Source organism: Phytophthora infestans, genomic scaffold (genome assembly GCF_000142945.1).
Source record: "Phytophthora infestans T30-4 supercont1.4 genomic scaffold, whole genome shotgun sequence".
NCBI lineage: Eukaryota > Oomycota > Peronosporomycetes > Peronosporales > Peronosporaceae > Phytophthora > Phytophthora infestans.
Window position 1 is genome coordinate 75,393 of NW_003303755.1, and position 16,378 is coordinate 91,770.

Below are 16,378 nucleotides of genomic sequence, written 5' to 3' on the forward strand. Positions count from 1 at the left end.
TTAGCTCCATAAAAGCCCGGCAAACACGTCGCACAGCGGGTATCAGGGTCGAAACCTTCGGGGCAAACGCATTTCCCAGTGCCCGTCAAACCCGAATCACAGTGGCCGTCGTTGAGGCACGGCTCACAGGTTCGCTTGCAATGTTTACCATAGAATCCGCTGGCGCAATCTCGGCAATCAGGGGCGGCGTATCCATTCCTGCAAGTTTTCATAACCAAAGTAGTCAGACTCCCTTACCTTCTAAGAAACATCAAGTTATATAGTAGTTCGTACACGCATGAACACGTCCGTGGGGTCAAATCGTTTGCCGCACAGCCGCATTTGCCGTTGCCGAAGCAAGCAGTAAGCGAGGCGCCATCCCAACCAGGACAATCTGTACATGGCCCACACAGTTAGCATTACCCAAACAGACATGTCTCGTCTAGCCACAGCTGCTTGCACCTGAATCATCTTGCGCCTCGAGATAAATAGTGATCACCGCGTAGCCAGCAATAGACACGCCAACCATGGAGCAGACGGGGTTAACTTCATGAGGTCCATTCCAGCTAAAGTGTATCGAAATCAGCAGGTCGGCACTGGTGATCTGCGGGATAATGGACTTGCGTCCTTCTGGACCAATGATACCATTTCCCCAGGGCGGGAAAAGGTTAAACATATCATTGCAGTGAGGGTAGTTTGCCATCATATACGCCTGCGACGGGTGCACAGGTGCCTGCAGCAACTCCAAGCCATTGACTTGCAAACTATCCACAGCTCCCCGTCCACCAGCAGGAGATTCCCAGTCAATCTGCTTGACCGCGACAGCCAAATCTGCCTGCAGTTCCACGAAACGAACAGAAACTCACATTTAAACAATGAAAACAATGTCACCAGCCAAGCAGTCAGTACCTTGCACACTGTTTGGTGGGCGAGATCGAGTCCTGAAAAGTGCACAGGTTCCACAGGAGCGAAGGCGCATGTGTTATTGGCCCAACCGAGACATCTCGCGATAACCTGCGTCTGCTGCACCAATGCGTCGACCCCAAGCGATGGCATCGCTGCTGCGATCCAAAAGGCAGAAATGCAGATCATCCACCTCCTAAATCTGCTGGATATCCTGCCTCGCCTGCACATCCTGCGGATCTGTTCCTGCCTCCTATTGTCCTGGTGCATCCTGCGTCTCTGCCCAGAACACCGCAGCTTGGAGCGTCACGCCGGATTCTCTCCAGTCGGTAGCCGTTCCCTCTGCGCTCTTGTTGTGGCTTTTGCGTATTGAATCTGCTGGTTGAAGCGCGAGCGCTAAATGATCTCTGGGGTCTATCACGAGTGGTAGAGCTCTACTTCGATCGTCGGTGGCGCTGTCTCCTGCTGCGGGTCGACCAGCTACGTCGACCGTCCACCAACTGGCCTGTCCGCCTGCCTGCCTGTCTCGAGAAGACGCACAGACAGCTAGTCGAGCCTGGCACTGATGTGATCGCTACTCTGCCGAGAAAGAGAGATAAAGGCGAGCTCAAAAACCTCGGCCCGTCAAATTGGATGCGTAAATAGTGCTCAACCTATTATTTGTTGTTTTCAGCTCTTTCGCGTTTAATATAGCTGGTGTATAATCTTTCTCTTTTTGTTTTTCAAAGCTGATATGATGCACTCAAGATGACTGAATCTGTACTCGTTTTGACAGGGGATTTCTAAAATTGTTTTTACAAACCCTTTTTACGGATCCCGATCGGTTTTTACGGCGCTCGAATCATAGCAACTTCAACGCCACGATCGCGAACACGGCATGAAGATTCAACATGAAGACGCTAACGTCGTCGCCGCTGTCACTGACAGCCTGTCAGCGTTTAGGGACCGTTTAAAATGGCAGCGTCCGCTGCGTCGAAGTGGCAATGGAGCTCTGTTCGTGACACGACAGCGTGGCAGCAGCAACAACGTCGTGTACAGTTTAACGTCGCCATGGGGGACTCACCAGTCGAGAGTGAGTCGCAGCATCATCGCTCATGCTGCCTGGCCGCCAGTCAACAAGATCGTCGGAAAATTACACTTTACGAGCCGACAAAGCGGTTGGACAGTTTTGTCGACTCGCTTGACGCGTCACGAGAAATGGAGCTGCGAAGTTAATTCTGCTACCAAGGCTACTGCCAGTAGCATACTGATACAAAAGCAAAGGGCATGTACACGTGTACGTACGTCTCAACTATGGTAAAGTAAAACATTCCTCTGCGCAAGGTGATTGATCTCACCGGTAGCGTTAAGTTCACCTCTCTTTCAGCAGTGTCGCTAAATGCACGCATTTTTGGGACGCATGAGATCCGTGTGTTGGGGCTGCAAGTTGAAGCTGCTGCTCAGCGATTTTTAAAAATTATTTTATCTTCAAGGCTTTATCGTTGCGCGTGTTCGATGCTGGCAAACACTAAACAATGCGAGAATGACAGCATTCAAGGTACCGGTACTGTAGTGTTTTCTATTGTGCTATGGTCATACTTTGCGCTTAGCGCGTTTGTACAGGCTCTGGGCCTGTGAGTTATTTTATGTTTCTACGGTTTTCTAATGTGCTTTGTTCATATGGGACCGCTCTTTGTCTCTCCTTGAGTTCATGCCAGGTCTAGCAGCATGTCAAAACACTCGTCGGAGATCTTACGGATTCGCTTGTTCCAGTGGGAGGTGGCGTTCTCGTGCAGCGCTGACGCGATCTTCTCTCGCAGGGGCTGATCGCACGACAGGTACATGCTCATGAGCTGAAAGTTTCCGCACGTGTTACACGCCTCTTGCGCCACGAGGAAGTGCGTCGACTGAATACAAGTCTGGATGCGCGTGAAGGCGCGGTGCACGACGTCGGCAGGGAACATGAGACCGAGCCGCATAAACTGAGATAACAAGCCCCCCGTGAACCGTACGAAGAATAACTGCAGCTGCACGTTCCGTTGTGGCCACTTGAGTAGCATCCAACGTAGGAATTCTTCGCCGTGCATAGGAGAGAATGCGGCCATCCGGTTCACCAGCTCACCCATCGCACGGTACGTCGTCGCCTCGGCAGAGTCGCTGCATTCTGCGTATTTCTCAAGCTGGTTGCGATTGGAATCAGAGTTCCCGCTGCCTCCAGGCGAGCTGCGGACAAGTAACCGGATCGCGCGCATGATCTGGTTACAGAATGCACCGATGGCCTCACGGATCTCATATTCACTGTTGCCGAAAACGTCGGCGTTGTATCGAGCATCCCGTTCAATGACATCCATTGCTGCGTTCAAAAATGCAATTATGCCTTTGACAGTGACGAGGTCCTTGTCGGTATCGCGCGGCGAAATGTCCGACAGACCCTGGTGCTGGAAGATCGCCAGCGAAGCCGATGCTGCTGCGGTTAGAATACACGGTCGTTTGTCTGGGATAGTGCGAAAAATCACGTTCATGACAGCGAAGCGGTCGTACTGAGCGAGGACGTCCAGCTTGAGCATGGCCAGCATCTCGTGAGCGATCCATTGTGGCGTTAAAAACATTTCCTGTAGATTTTCCGCAGACGTTCCGCGCGCTGGCATCTCCTGTACCGAGTAATCCGAGCTGAAGAGCATAGTTGTAAGCGCGGCCTGAAACTTGAGTAGATCAATGTCCAGAACGCCGCTTTTCGGCTTGGTAGCTGCTGGAATGTCGACAATGTCGTCCTCGTCGAAGTGGAAAACGTCCTCGTGGTGGGTACTACCCAGTAATAGCACGTTCAGCTCCTGCGTCACCTCTATGTCGGGGAACAGCAGACACATGAGCTCCAGCACTACTTGGTCAGTGTTGAGAGTATCAACTGCGTTGACGCGTTTGGTCTCGTGTTTGCGACGTCCTACGCGACGCTTGATCTTGCGCTTGGGTGTGCCCTCAGCGATCATTTCAGGGGACGATCCCAGCTCGTCAAAGTTGTCGTGGCTGAGCAACTGACCCGACTCATTGAAGATGCGTGCGCTCTCAAATAGCGTCATGGGGCGCGCCTCTCGTCTCTGTTCGTCCTGTCTTTCGGCGTACGCTGTCGACGGCGCTGACGACGCAAGCGACAGTGAGTCCATAGCCTCAGCCAGCTCCTCGGTTGCCGCCATTCCCGGTGGCCACGAGGTTGCGGACGCCGAACGGCTCAGTTGAGACGCATGAGCTCCCCGCATGCCGCTTGTCGTTGGCGAGTGCCGCACATGCTCGGGGATATTGCGACGTGCGCTCTTGGTGGTCGTATGCAGCCACGCCTCTTTTTCAAGCCGCATGACGTTGGCGCGGTGCTGGTGATGCGTGTGATGCTTGAAACGCGGCTCGGCACGGCTTTCAGCCGAACGGCGGCCAGCGTCGCGCTGGTGGTGCTTGAGCTTACGTTGCAGCTTCCAGTCCGTTTCCTCCAGGACGCGCGACGGCGCGGGCGAGGTGTCAGCGGTTGGGGACATGGCAGGGCAGATGTGCGGGCTGCGGGTGCGCGAGGCAGCAGCGGATACTTACAGGGGGTGCTGACTTCGACGGAAACAACAGAATGGCGATGTCTGCAACGAGACTGCAACTCGGCGGTTGATCTATTCGGATGTGTCAGTGTCTTACTTGGGAATTGTAAGAGGCGACTTGGTCCGTATTGAATTCTCCTATGCGACATAGAAGGATATTCACCGCCCAATCGGAAGCGGCCGATATCGAACTTGAAAAGCGCGAATCTACGGATTCCCGCGTAACGACCGCCGCGCAGCCGAGAAAGATATCGCGGGTCGAGGCCCTATTGCAGTTGTTGCGCGATCTTTCTATTGCTGGCTTTTTGTGGTTGACATTTAGGCTTTTCTCGGTGTTGCAACTTGCAATTGCATTGTTGTTGCAGTGCGCGACGCAGCATGTTCTCCTGGCGCAGCGCGCGCGAAGGCACCCCCTTTCCCCAGGGTTGATTTGAGCTCGCCAGCTGTGACACCGCCGACGTAAAGCTGGGAGGACGGTTTTTGTCGACGTCGTGTTGGGTCCTCCAATTGCACTTCAACCAGCCCAGCCGTTACTTTTCCGGCAGTCGCTGATGCCAAGGATAAGATTCCGCTGCGAATCAATAGATACGCCACGCGGCGCGGCAGCACCAGCGGCGCTTCCGCCTACAGTTCCGAAATTCCGGTTCCTCGCCAACGCGAGTCGCGCTATGGGTTCAAGCTGGTTACTTTCAAGGAATACTGTACAGGAGACCAGCACGTGTCTCTGCTTTACACGACCACCGAGAATCATTACTCTGGAGTGATTTAGGCTCAATCACTCAATTTGAGCACTGCGGGTTGCCAGTACATGTACGCTGCACTATTACGGTGTCGTCGTCATAATGTGTTGACGTATACGCTCCTCTACTTCAACATAGTGCACTCTCAGCCTTTAGTCCAGTCTAATTCATCAATTCACTTTCCAATTCCCCACCACGACAACAGGTTAACAGCCATCATCGACACTCCCACATTATCGCGAACTTAGGAGACAGAGAACCGGACCCAGAACCCCCAACCTCCAAGAAGCACAGCACGAAGCTGGTGAAAATTGAAAACTTCACCGGCGAAGTTAAAGAAGGTTTCCTTGACGCTGGTGCCGGCGACTGGATCAAGCGCCTCAAGATCCAGATTCGACTTGGAGAAATGGTGGACGAGGCAGCTTGGCCCGACAGCATCAAGCTGATGGTCGTGGCTGCACACTTGGGAGGTGCTGCATCGACGTGGTTCATACGACGCTTTGATATGCTCCAAGGTGTGTCTTTCAATGCCCTGTGCATCGCGATTCGCGAGCAGTTCCGCTGCCCGCTTGATCGCCTCGAGATCAGCTCCACCTTAGGCAGAACCATCAAGAAGGCCAACGAGTCCTACGCCGATTTTGCCCATCGCTTAAGCACCATAGCTGCTACGATGAACGACGGTGAAGAGACCAAAGCGACTGCAGAAGACGCGCTATCAAGGTTCATCAAGAACGCGTGGCCGCAGCATCGTGCTTCTCTACTCAGCTGCATTAAAACGCAGTCGAACAATCCCTGGCATGAAATGGAGGAAGCCGTAAAGTACCTCGCAAAGATTGCTGGCCATGATGGGAGAAGACAACTGTCCAGCGCACCCCCCAATTTTCCGCGCGACAAAGTGGGGAGAATGAAGCGAAATGACCATAGTCCTCCTGAGATCAGTGGCCGTCGGTCCAAGGCACCGCGACGCGACTACTCAAACGCCGTGTGCGGCGTCTGCCAACGGCGAGGCCACACCACAGGATACCACGACCAGTGGTCCACCAGACAAGGCACCGTGGTGCAAGCCCGCCTGGCCAGAATCGCTACCATACCGAGTCGACAAAGATTATCTTATACTACAGTCACGAAAAATCATGAAGAGGGAAAATCACAGCAAGCTCCAGATCCGGGCGCTGCAGAGCCCGTCGAGGACCACGACTGGGAGGACCACGAATGAAGACCACGGGCACTGCTGGGGAGAGAGCACTTTATAACTGACCCAGGTATACCCAACAGTGCCCCTGTGATCGACTCAGGTGCGTCTTTCCACATGGGAAGCTGCGCGGACATTCACGACGCCGAACCGTGCGGCGAACACGTTATCCAGGTGGCGGACGAGCGCACATTAATTGCAACCGCACGTGGTAGCCTGCGACTGGACAACGGCACCGTTCTCCACGATGTCGTAGTCGTGCCAGGAATAACCCGCACACTCATCTCAGTGGCGGCATTGTTTAAAGACGGCATGCACGTAAGCTTCAGTGGGCACAAGTGTGAAGTATTCGGGAGACTGCTCTTCTCTGGAGTGGTTCGAGGTGGTATTTACGAGCTGCAAGGAGGCACCAGCCGGTCGGCGGCAGCATCTGCACTGGTCGCCCAAGCGCCGAAATACAGCAAAAATGACTTAAGGCACTGGCATCAGCGACTCGCTCACCTAAACTACAACTCTATCCTGGAACTGGAGAACTCGGGCAAGGTGAAGGGTCTAAAAATAGTTGGCCCTCGTGTACTTAACGACAAATGCGAGGCGTGTGCATTAAGCAAAGTAACGGCTCGCTCCGCGCCCAAGAAAGCAACTCGCCCACTCTCAACTAAAGACGAGGTGTGCCACGCAGATCTCGCTGGCCCAATGCAGAGAAGTATCCACGGTAATCATTACTTCCTCGCTCTGAAGTGGATTGGATTTACGCATATCTCCTTCCTACGAAACAAGTCAGACGCTGCTGCAGCTTTTGAGGATTACCTTGTAATCGTCAACCGCCGGTCCGACAATCAGCCACATTCAATCAAGGTCCTGAGGTCAGACAATGGAGGAGAGTTCGAGGGTACGGCCTTCCAAAGTGTGTGCTCAGCGGCTGGTATAGAGCGTGAATACTCAGAGCCCCATGCTCACTACCAGAACGGGGTGGTGGAACGCGCAAATCGGACGATCTCGGAGACGGCAAGAACGCTTTAAGTACATTCCGGGTTGCCTCACAACCTCTGGGAGTACGCTGCCCGCCATGCAGTATACGTCCGAAACCGAGTCCTTTCCCGCAGCTATCCAAATGCAACTCCGTATGAGCGCTATTATGGCCACGCTCCCGATGTCAGCCAGCTTCACGTCTTCGGAGAGCGCGTTGTGGCGAAGATCCCTCGCTCAAAGAGAAATACTCGATACAAGTTTAGAGAGCGAGGCAAGGCCGGTGTATTCGTCGGGCACGACAATGAGCGCAAAGGTTACTTCATATACTTTAGTGCCGGTGGCCCACGCATTCAGCGGACGTGCGACGTCGTCTTCATGCAAAACTTTCCCACATTTGCTGAAAACCCTCCAGACACTACTTTACGTACGTTCATCGAGCCACTTAGAGCTGAGACGGATTCGCGGGGAATGCAAGCAGCGAAACCCACCGCGGCAGTGCCAGCATTACGAGGAAGCCGCCCCATGAGACCTGCTGTAATCGAAACCTTTGCACGGGGAAGCCGCCTTACTGGGCCTGCTGTGACCGATACTCTCACACGGGGAAGCCGCCTTACGGGGCCTGCTGTGACCGAACCTTCAATACGGGGAAGCCGCCCCACGGGGCCTGCTGTGACCGACCCACAATCTGCAGGTGGACCTCAAAGAGCCCTTGAAGATAGCGACTTAAGCCCAGCTCCACACGTCGTCAGAAATGCAGACGATCTGACTAACGCTGCTGTCGAACAAATTAACGGAACCTCCGAGCTTACCAGACGTCGACGGTCAGAGCGAATATCAAGTCAACTCATCGGCCACGCTCTTGCAGTCCTGTGTGAAGTTGTAAAAGAACCAATCACCCTAGCCGAGGCGAGAAGATCGCCAAACTGGCCTTTATGGGAGACCGCCATCAGGGAGGAGATCGAGTCGCTGCGAGCCAACAACACCTTCGACGTCGTCACTCCTCCGGCTGGTGCCCACGTCATCGGCTGCACGGTAAAGTTCCGGGTGAAGAGCGACGGCAATTGCAACGTCGACCGGCTGCGCGCCAGACTCTGTGCTCAAGGCTTCTCTCAAGTGTTTCTCGTCGATTATGGTGAAACCTACTCGCCTGTGGCCCGCCTAGTTTCGGTACGGATCTTCCTCGCCCTCGCCATGAGATTCGGACTTCGCGTGTGCCAATGCGATGTACCGTCCGCGTACGTGAAGGCACCGCTGGATACCGTAATCTATATGCACCAGCTCCGCGGCTTCGAGACAGGCGAGCCAGGAACGGTGTGGCGACTGAAGAAGGCGCTATATGGCCTCAAGCAAGCTGGAAAGGAGTGGCATGACGAGATAAATGCGTTCTTCATTGACTACGGATTCAGTGCTACCCGCGAAGACGCATGCGTATATGTCCTCCCTGACAACTCCGTGATGGTCCTCCTTTACGTGGACGACATCCTCATTGGATACTCAGACCAAGTGGCCATGTCGAAGCTAGTCGAGGCCCTGCGCGCCAAGTATGACGTGAAGTACCTGGGAGACATCACTTGGTTCCTCGGCATGCGCATCAAGGTCGACACCGAGGCCAACACCACGACGATCGACCAGTTCCAGTTCGCAACGGAGATCCTACAGCGTTTTGCGATGGAGAACTGCAAGCCATCCGTCCTTCCCCTAAATTCAGGTTGCTTCTTAACTTCGGGCGACGAGAAGGACAAATTGGCAGACCATATTCCCTACCGAGCCGCGGTAGGCGCCCTGCTGTACCTGAGTAGAGTTTCTCGACCAGATATATCTTTCGCAGTCAATCAAGTGGCTGCGCACGTGAATCGGCCGACGGTCTCGCACTGGACTGCCGTCAAGCAGATCTTGCGGTACGTTGCAGGTACCCTACACATGGCATTGGTCTACAAACAAGACGAAAGTGCTAAGCCAGTAGAGTTGCTCACCGACGCAGACTGGGCAAATAACACCGAGGACCGAAAATCTATCAGTGGCGTCGTCGTGCGAGTATACGGTTGTGCAGTCGCTTGGGTAACTCGGCGCCAGAGTGTTGTAGCGAAGTCGTCAACAGCTGCCGAGTTCATCGCAGCCTCGATCGGAGTTGAGGAAGCCCGATGGACACGCATGCTGTTACAGTCCTTATCTGGAAGAGCCGCCACTGCCATCGCTGCCCGCGTTGACAATCAATCCACGATAGCTCGGATCGTGAACGGTAAAAGCTCTGAAGCGCAGAAGACGGTGGACTGCATGTTTTTTGATATGAAAGATGCTTTCAAGCGAGGCGAGGTGGTCATCACTTACTGCCCTACTGAGGAAATGGTTGCCGACTTCTTGACAAAAGCTCTCAATCGGCTGCGACTCAAGAAAATGCTGGAGCTCATCGGTCTGCAAGACATCAAAAGGTAGGCAGTGTCGGTGCACATGTTGCGGGGAAGTGTTGACGTATACGCTCCTCTACTTCAACATAGTGCACTCTCAGCCTTTAGTCCAGTCTAATTCATCAATTCACTTTCCAATTCCCCACCACGACAACAGGTTAACAGCCATCATCGACACTCCCACATTATCGCGAACTTAGGAGACAGAGAACCGGACCCAGAACCCCCAACCTCCAAGAAGCACAGCACGAAGCTGGTGAAAATTGAAAACTTCACCGGCGAAGTTAAAGAAGGTTTCCTTGACGCTGGTGCCGGCGACTGGATCAAGCGCCTCAAGATCCAGATTCGACTTGGAGAAATGGTGGACGAGGCAGCTTGGCCCGACAGCATCAAGCTGATGGTCGTGGCTGCACACTTGGGAGGTGCTGCATCGACGTGGTTCATACGACGCTTTGATATGCTCCAAGGTGTGTCTTTCAATGCCCTGTGCATCGCGATTCGCGAGCAGTTCCGCTGCCCGCTTGATCGCCTCGAGATCAGCTCCACCTTAGGCAGAACCATCAAGAAGGCCAACGAGTCCTACGCCGATTTTGCCCATCGCTTAAGCACCATAGCTGCTACGATGAACGACGGTGAAGAGACCAAAGCGACTGCAGAAGACGCGCTATCAAGGTTCATCAAGAACGCGTGGCCGCAGCATCGTGCTTCTCTACTCAGCTGCATTAAAACGCAGTCGAACAATCCCTGGCATGAAATGGAGGAAGCCGTAAAGTACCTCGCAAAGATTGCTGGCCATGATGGGAGAAGACAACTGTCCAGCGCACCCCCCAATTTTCCGCGCGACAAAGTGGGGAGAATGAAGCGAAATGACCATAGTCCTCCTGAGATCAGTGGCCGTCGGTCCAAGGCACCGCGACGCGACTACTCAAACGCCGTGTGCGGCGTCTGCCAACGGCGAGGCCACACCACAGGATACCACGACCAGTGGTCCACCAGACAAGGCACCGTGGTGCAAGCCCGCCTGGCCAGAATCGCTACCATACCGAGTCGACAAAGATTATCTTATACTACAGTCACGAAAAATCATGAAGAGGGAAAATCACAGCAAGCTCCAGATCCGGGCGCTGCAGAGCCCGTCGAGGACCACGACTGGGAGGACCACGAATGAAGACCACGGGCACTGCTGGGGAGAGAGCACTTTATAACTGACCCAGGTATACCCAACAGTGCCCCTGTGATCGACTCAGGTGCGTCTTTCCACATGGGAAGCTGCGCGGACATTCACGACGCCGAACCGTGCGGCGAACACGTTATCCAGGTGGCGGACGAGCGCACATTAATTGCAACCGCACGTGGTAGCCTGCGACTGGACAACGGCACCGTTCTCCACGATGTCGTAGTCGTGCCAGGAATAACCCGCACACTCATCTCAGTGGCGGCATTGTTTAAAGACGGCATGCACGTAAGCTTCAGTGGGCACAAGTGTGAAGTATTCGGGAGACTGCTCTTCTCTGGAGTGGTTCGAGGTGGTATTTACGAGCTGCAAGGAGGCACCAGCCGGTCGGCGGCAGCATCTGCACTGGTCGCCCAAGCGCCGAAATACAGCAAAAATGACTTAAGGCACTGGCATCAGCGACTCGCTCACCTAAACTACAACTCTATCCTGGAACTGGAGAACTCGGGCAAGGTGAAGGGTCTAAAAATAGTTGGCCCTCGTGTACTTAACGACAAATGCGAGGCGTGTGCATTAAGCAAAGTAACGGCTCGCTCCGCGCCCAAGAAAGCAACTCGCCCTCAACTCTCCAAAGACGAGGTGTGCCACGCAGATCTCGCTGGCCCAATGCAGAGAAGTATCCACGGTAATCATTACTTCCTCGCTCTGAAGTGGATTGGATTTACGCATATCTCCTTCCTACGAAACAAGTCAGACGCTGCTGCAGCTTTTGAGGATTACCTTGTAATCGTCAACCGCCGGTCCGACAATCAGCCACATTCAATCAAGGTCCTGAGGTCAGACAATGGAGGAGAGTTCGAGGGTACGGCCTTCCAAAGTGTGTGCTCAGCGGCTGGTATAGAGCGTGAATACTCAGAGCCCCATGCTCACTACCAGAACGGGGTGGTGGAACGCGCAAATCGGACGATCTCGGAGACGGCAAGAACGCTTTAAGTACATTCCGGGTTGCCTCACAACCTCTGGGAGTACGCTGCCCGCCATGCAGTATACGTCCGAAACCGAGTCCTTTCCCGCAGCTATCCAAATGCAACTCCGTATGAGCGCTATTATGGCCACGCTCCCGATGTCAGCCAGCTTCACGTCTTCGGAGAGCGCGTTGTGGCGAAGATCCCTCGCTCAAAGAGAAATACTCGATACAAGTTTAGAGAGCGAGGCAAGGCCGGTGTATTCGTCGGGCACGACAATGAGCGCAAAGGTTACTTCATATACTTTAGTGCCGGTGGCCCACGCATTCAGCGGACGTGCGACGTCGTCTTCATGCAAAACTTTCCCACATTTGCTGAAAACCCTCCAGACACTACTTTACGTACGTTCATCGAGCCACTTAGAGCTGAGACGGATTCGCGGGGAATGCAAGCAGCGAAACCCACCGCGGCAGTGCCAGCATTACGAGGAAGCCGCCCCATGAGACCTGCTGTAATCGAAACCTTTGCACGGGGAAGCCGCCTTACTGGGCCTGCTGTGACCGATACTCTCACACGGGGAAGCCGCCTTACGGGGCCTGCTGTGACCGAACCTTCAATACGGGGAAGCCGCCCCACGGGGCCTGCTGTGACCGACCCACAATCTGCAGGTGGACCTCAAAGAGCCCTTGAAGATAGCGACTTAAGCCCAGCTCCACACGTCGTCAGAAATGCAGACGATCTGACTAACGCTGCTGTCGAACAAATTAACGGAACCTCCGAGCTTACCAGACGTCGACGGTCAGAGCGAATATCAAGTCAACTCATCGGCCACGCTCTTGCAGTCCTGTGTGAAGTTGTAAAAGAACCAATCACCCTAGCCGAGGCGAGAAGATCGCCAAACTGGCCTTTATGGGAGACCGCCATCAGGGAGGAGATCGAGTCGCTGCGAGCCAACAACACCTTCGACGTCGTCACTCCTCCGGCTGGTGCCCACGTCATCGGCTGCACGGTAAAGTTCCGGGTGAAGAGCGACGGCAATTGCAACGTCGACCGGCTGCGCGCCAGACTCTGTGCTCAAGGCTTCTCTCAAGTGTTTCTCGTCGATTATGGTGAAACCTACTCGCCTGTGGCCCGCCTAGTTTCGGTACGGATCTTCCTCGCCCTCGCCATGAGATTCGGACTTCGCGTGTGCCAATGCGATGTACCGTCCGCGTACGTGAAGGCACCGCTGGATACCGTAATCTATATGCACCAGCTCCGCGGCTTCGAGACAGGCGAGCCAGGAACGGTGTGGCGACTGAAGAAGGCGCTATATGGCCTCAAGCAAGCTGGAAAGGAGTGGCATGACGAGATAAATGCGTTCTTCATTGACTACGGATTCAGTGCTACCCGCGAAGACGCATGCGTATATGTCCTCCCTGACAACTCCGTGATGGTCCTCCTTTACGTGGACGACATCCTCATTGGATACTCAGACCAAGTGGCCATGTCGAAGCTAGTCGAGGCCCTGCGCGCCAAGTATGACGTGAAGTACCTGGGAGACATCACTTGGTTCCTCGGCATGCGCATCAAGGTCGACACCGAGGCCAACACCACGACGATCGACCAGTTCCAGTTCGCAACGGAGATCCTACAGCGTTTTGCGATGGAGAACTGCAAGCCATCCGTCCTTCCCCTAAATTCAGGTTGCTTCTTAACTTCGGGCGACGAGAAGGACAAATTGGCAGACCATATTCCCTACCGAGCCGCGGTAGGCGCCCTGCTGTACCTGAGTAGAGTTTCTCGACCAGATATATCTTTCGCAGTCAATCAAGTGGCTGCGCACGTGAATCGGCCGACGGTCTCGCACTGGACTGCCGTCAAGCAGATCTTGCGGTACGTTGCAGGTACCCTACACATGGCATTGGTCTACAAACAAGACGAAAGTGCTAAGCCAGTAGAGTTGCTCACCGACGCAGACTGGGCAAATAACACCGAGGACCGAAAATCTATCAGTGGCGTCGTCGTGCGAGTATACGGTTGTGCAGTCGCTTGGGTAACTCGGCGCCAGAGTGTTGTAGCGAAGTCGTCAACAGCTGCCGAGTTCATCGCAGCCTCGATCGGAGTTGAGGAAGCCCGATGGACACGCATGCTGTTACAGTCCTTATCTGGAAGAGCCGCCACTGCCATCGCTGCCCGCGTTGACAATCAATCCACGATAGCTCGGATCGTGAACGGTAAAAGCTCTGAAGCGCAGAAGACGGTGGACTGCATGTTTTTTGATATGAAAGATGCTTTCAAGCGAGGCGAGGTGGTCATCACTTACTGCCCTACTGAGGAAATGGTTGCCGACTTCTTGACAAAAGCTCTCAATCGGCTGCGACTCAAGAAAATGCTGGAGCTCATCGGTCTGCAAGACATCAAAAGGTAGGCAGTGTCGGTGCACATGTTGCGGGGAAGTGTTGACGTATACGCTCCTCTACTTCAACATAGTGCACTCTCAGCCTTTAGTCCAGTCTAATTCATCAATTCACTTTCCAATTCCCCACCACGACAACATAATGCCCACGCTCAGGCCAAGCCTCGGCGTGCGGCAGACGCTTGTGCGAAGCTGGGTTGCACAAACTCTGAGTCGTCTGCAGTGTGCGCTGCGATCGTGCGGCCAGCTTTTCCACGATAAGGCGACTTCCATCCGGTTGTCGAGCAGCGAATTGTACGCGGCGATGCAGCGAGTTGTCTGCCAAGCTTTCGCCCAGACAATGTCTGCGAGTCTACGAAGTGAGTCACGCTCCTGAGAAGCGACGCGATGAGCGGGGCATCCTGAAATTTTTCATGCGCAGGGATCTCAAAGTGAATTTACTGAAATCTTAATATATTTTTGATTTAATTTTGAAAGAAAATAACTTACATTATGGGAAGGACACAGCTTGAAAATGTATTTATGGATTTGTGTATTCCTTCACGAGAGTTAAGAGCGCTGTCCAAATTGAAAAGTGATCTTTTTTCTCACCTATTTTTTTTTGTGAAGTAGCGCTAAGAAAAACGAGGTGCCGCAGACGCTTCATTTTAAAGCGGTAAAAAGAAAGAGGCTCGCCACCTATTTCTTTCGAGTCGCGCTTCATTTTTTAGTGTTGAAGTGACGCGTCGAGTGCGGAATGGAGGAAGCTTTCTGCGCGGAGCAAAGCGTGCATTTACACACAAGCGTCGCGGAGGGCGTCACGGAGAGCGTCGCGGAGGGTGTGATGCCGATGGCCATTGACTCTGGTGCGTCTAATCGTCATGATCCTACTTGATGCTTGCTTTAACTGGGATGATCCCGTCATTGTGCTAGAAAACAACAACTATGAAGCAAATACGACGCTGGCAAGAGAACTAGGGGCTGTCCTGGGGTGTACGTATTCCGACAAGGAAGACAGACCACTTTTGTTCAGCATAGAAGGTGGTGGCGAGAGAAGATTGTCGAGTAGCTCATCAACACGGAGCCAACTCGCAGACTACAGTGCCTCTCGCTACGCTGGAATGACACAGCTGCGTGGAGATCTTGATGAAGCTGCTGATGGCATGGACGACGAGGAAGGAGACCATTTCGTTGACCTGAAATGTGTGGACCGTGGCTTCCCACTTTGCACGCATCATCTTCGTGTCTGTTGTCGACACTGCAAATTTCTTCAGCACACGCGGGTTTTTGTAGCGAGTCTCGATTGCTAGCGCTGTCAGCGCGACCGTCCAGCGCATCGATGGGGCTGAGGTCTTAGATTTCTTCGGAGCAGATGTCTTCTTAGCAGGAGCGCTCTTCTTGGGAGCTGCCTTCTTCGTCTTTTTGTAGGCAGTCTTCTTCTTGAAAACAGCGTTCTTCTTGATCGGGATGCTCGTACGTGATGCTCTCACGTTAACTTGATCGGAGGCCAGTCGAGCTTTCTTTGTCGGTGGGCCTTCAGTAGCTTCGCTTGACGATTGCTGAGAGTCTTCCCCGGAGGCTTCAGACCACAGCACTGGATCCATTTCCTTCCCACGGATCACCACGAGTCTTTCAGACAAGCCTGCAATTGGAGGGGTCTCTTCACTTGCCAAAGCGTTGCTGCACTCCTGTGTAGACATAGCGTGCTCCAGCTGGCCGTCTTTTTTCAGCAATGCGCGTGCGGAATTGAAGTGCAAGGGAAACAACCTATCAAAATGATTGTATGAATTTAAATAGGTTTGGTGGAGTAAATTTGGCGGAGCCAATTTCTCATTTGGACATGCGACGATTTATTTGGCCTCATTTTTTTCTTTGCAGAAAAAAAGTTGTCGGGGGAAAATTAATCACTTTTTCTATTCGGACAACGCTCTAACGCGCTTGTTGGGCAGCCACCAGACATTCGCTGGCTCTGAGATGTCTGCAACCGGTGCCACCGACGCACACACCTCAAACTACCAGCTCTCGCAACCTTAGCCACGTAACTGACGCTTCTTTGAACAACGCTCAAGCCCCCCAAAGCCATTAATTGATCACGTTTTGATAGTAATTTGCCACAG

At 53.5% G+C, this 16,378-nt stretch overlaps 2 protein-coding genes across 2 annotated transcripts; one reads left to right on the forward strand and one right to left on the reverse strand.

Annotated features, from left to right (window-relative positions):
* Positions 1 to 1,836: 1,836 nt before the first annotated feature.
* On the forward strand, positions 1,837 to 2,097 carry PITG_03007 (uncharacterized protein; the record flags this gene model as incomplete). Its single annotated transcript, XM_002906067.1, has 1 exon — positions 1,837 to 2,097. The coding sequence occupies one exon, from the start codon at positions 1,837 to 1,839 to the stop codon at positions 2,095 to 2,097; it is 261 nt and encodes an 86-aa protein (XP_002906113.1).
* Positions 2,098 to 2,569: 472 nt separating this feature from the next.
* PITG_03008 (uncharacterized protein) lies at positions 2,570 to 4,456 on the reverse strand (the record flags this gene model as incomplete). Its single annotated transcript, XM_002906068.1, has 1 exon — positions 2,570 to 4,456. The coding sequence occupies one exon, from the start codon at positions 4,383 to 4,385 to the stop codon at positions 2,571 to 2,573; it is 1,815 nt and encodes a 604-aa protein (XP_002906114.1).
* Between the last annotated feature and the right edge of the window lie 11,922 nt (positions 4,457 to 16,378).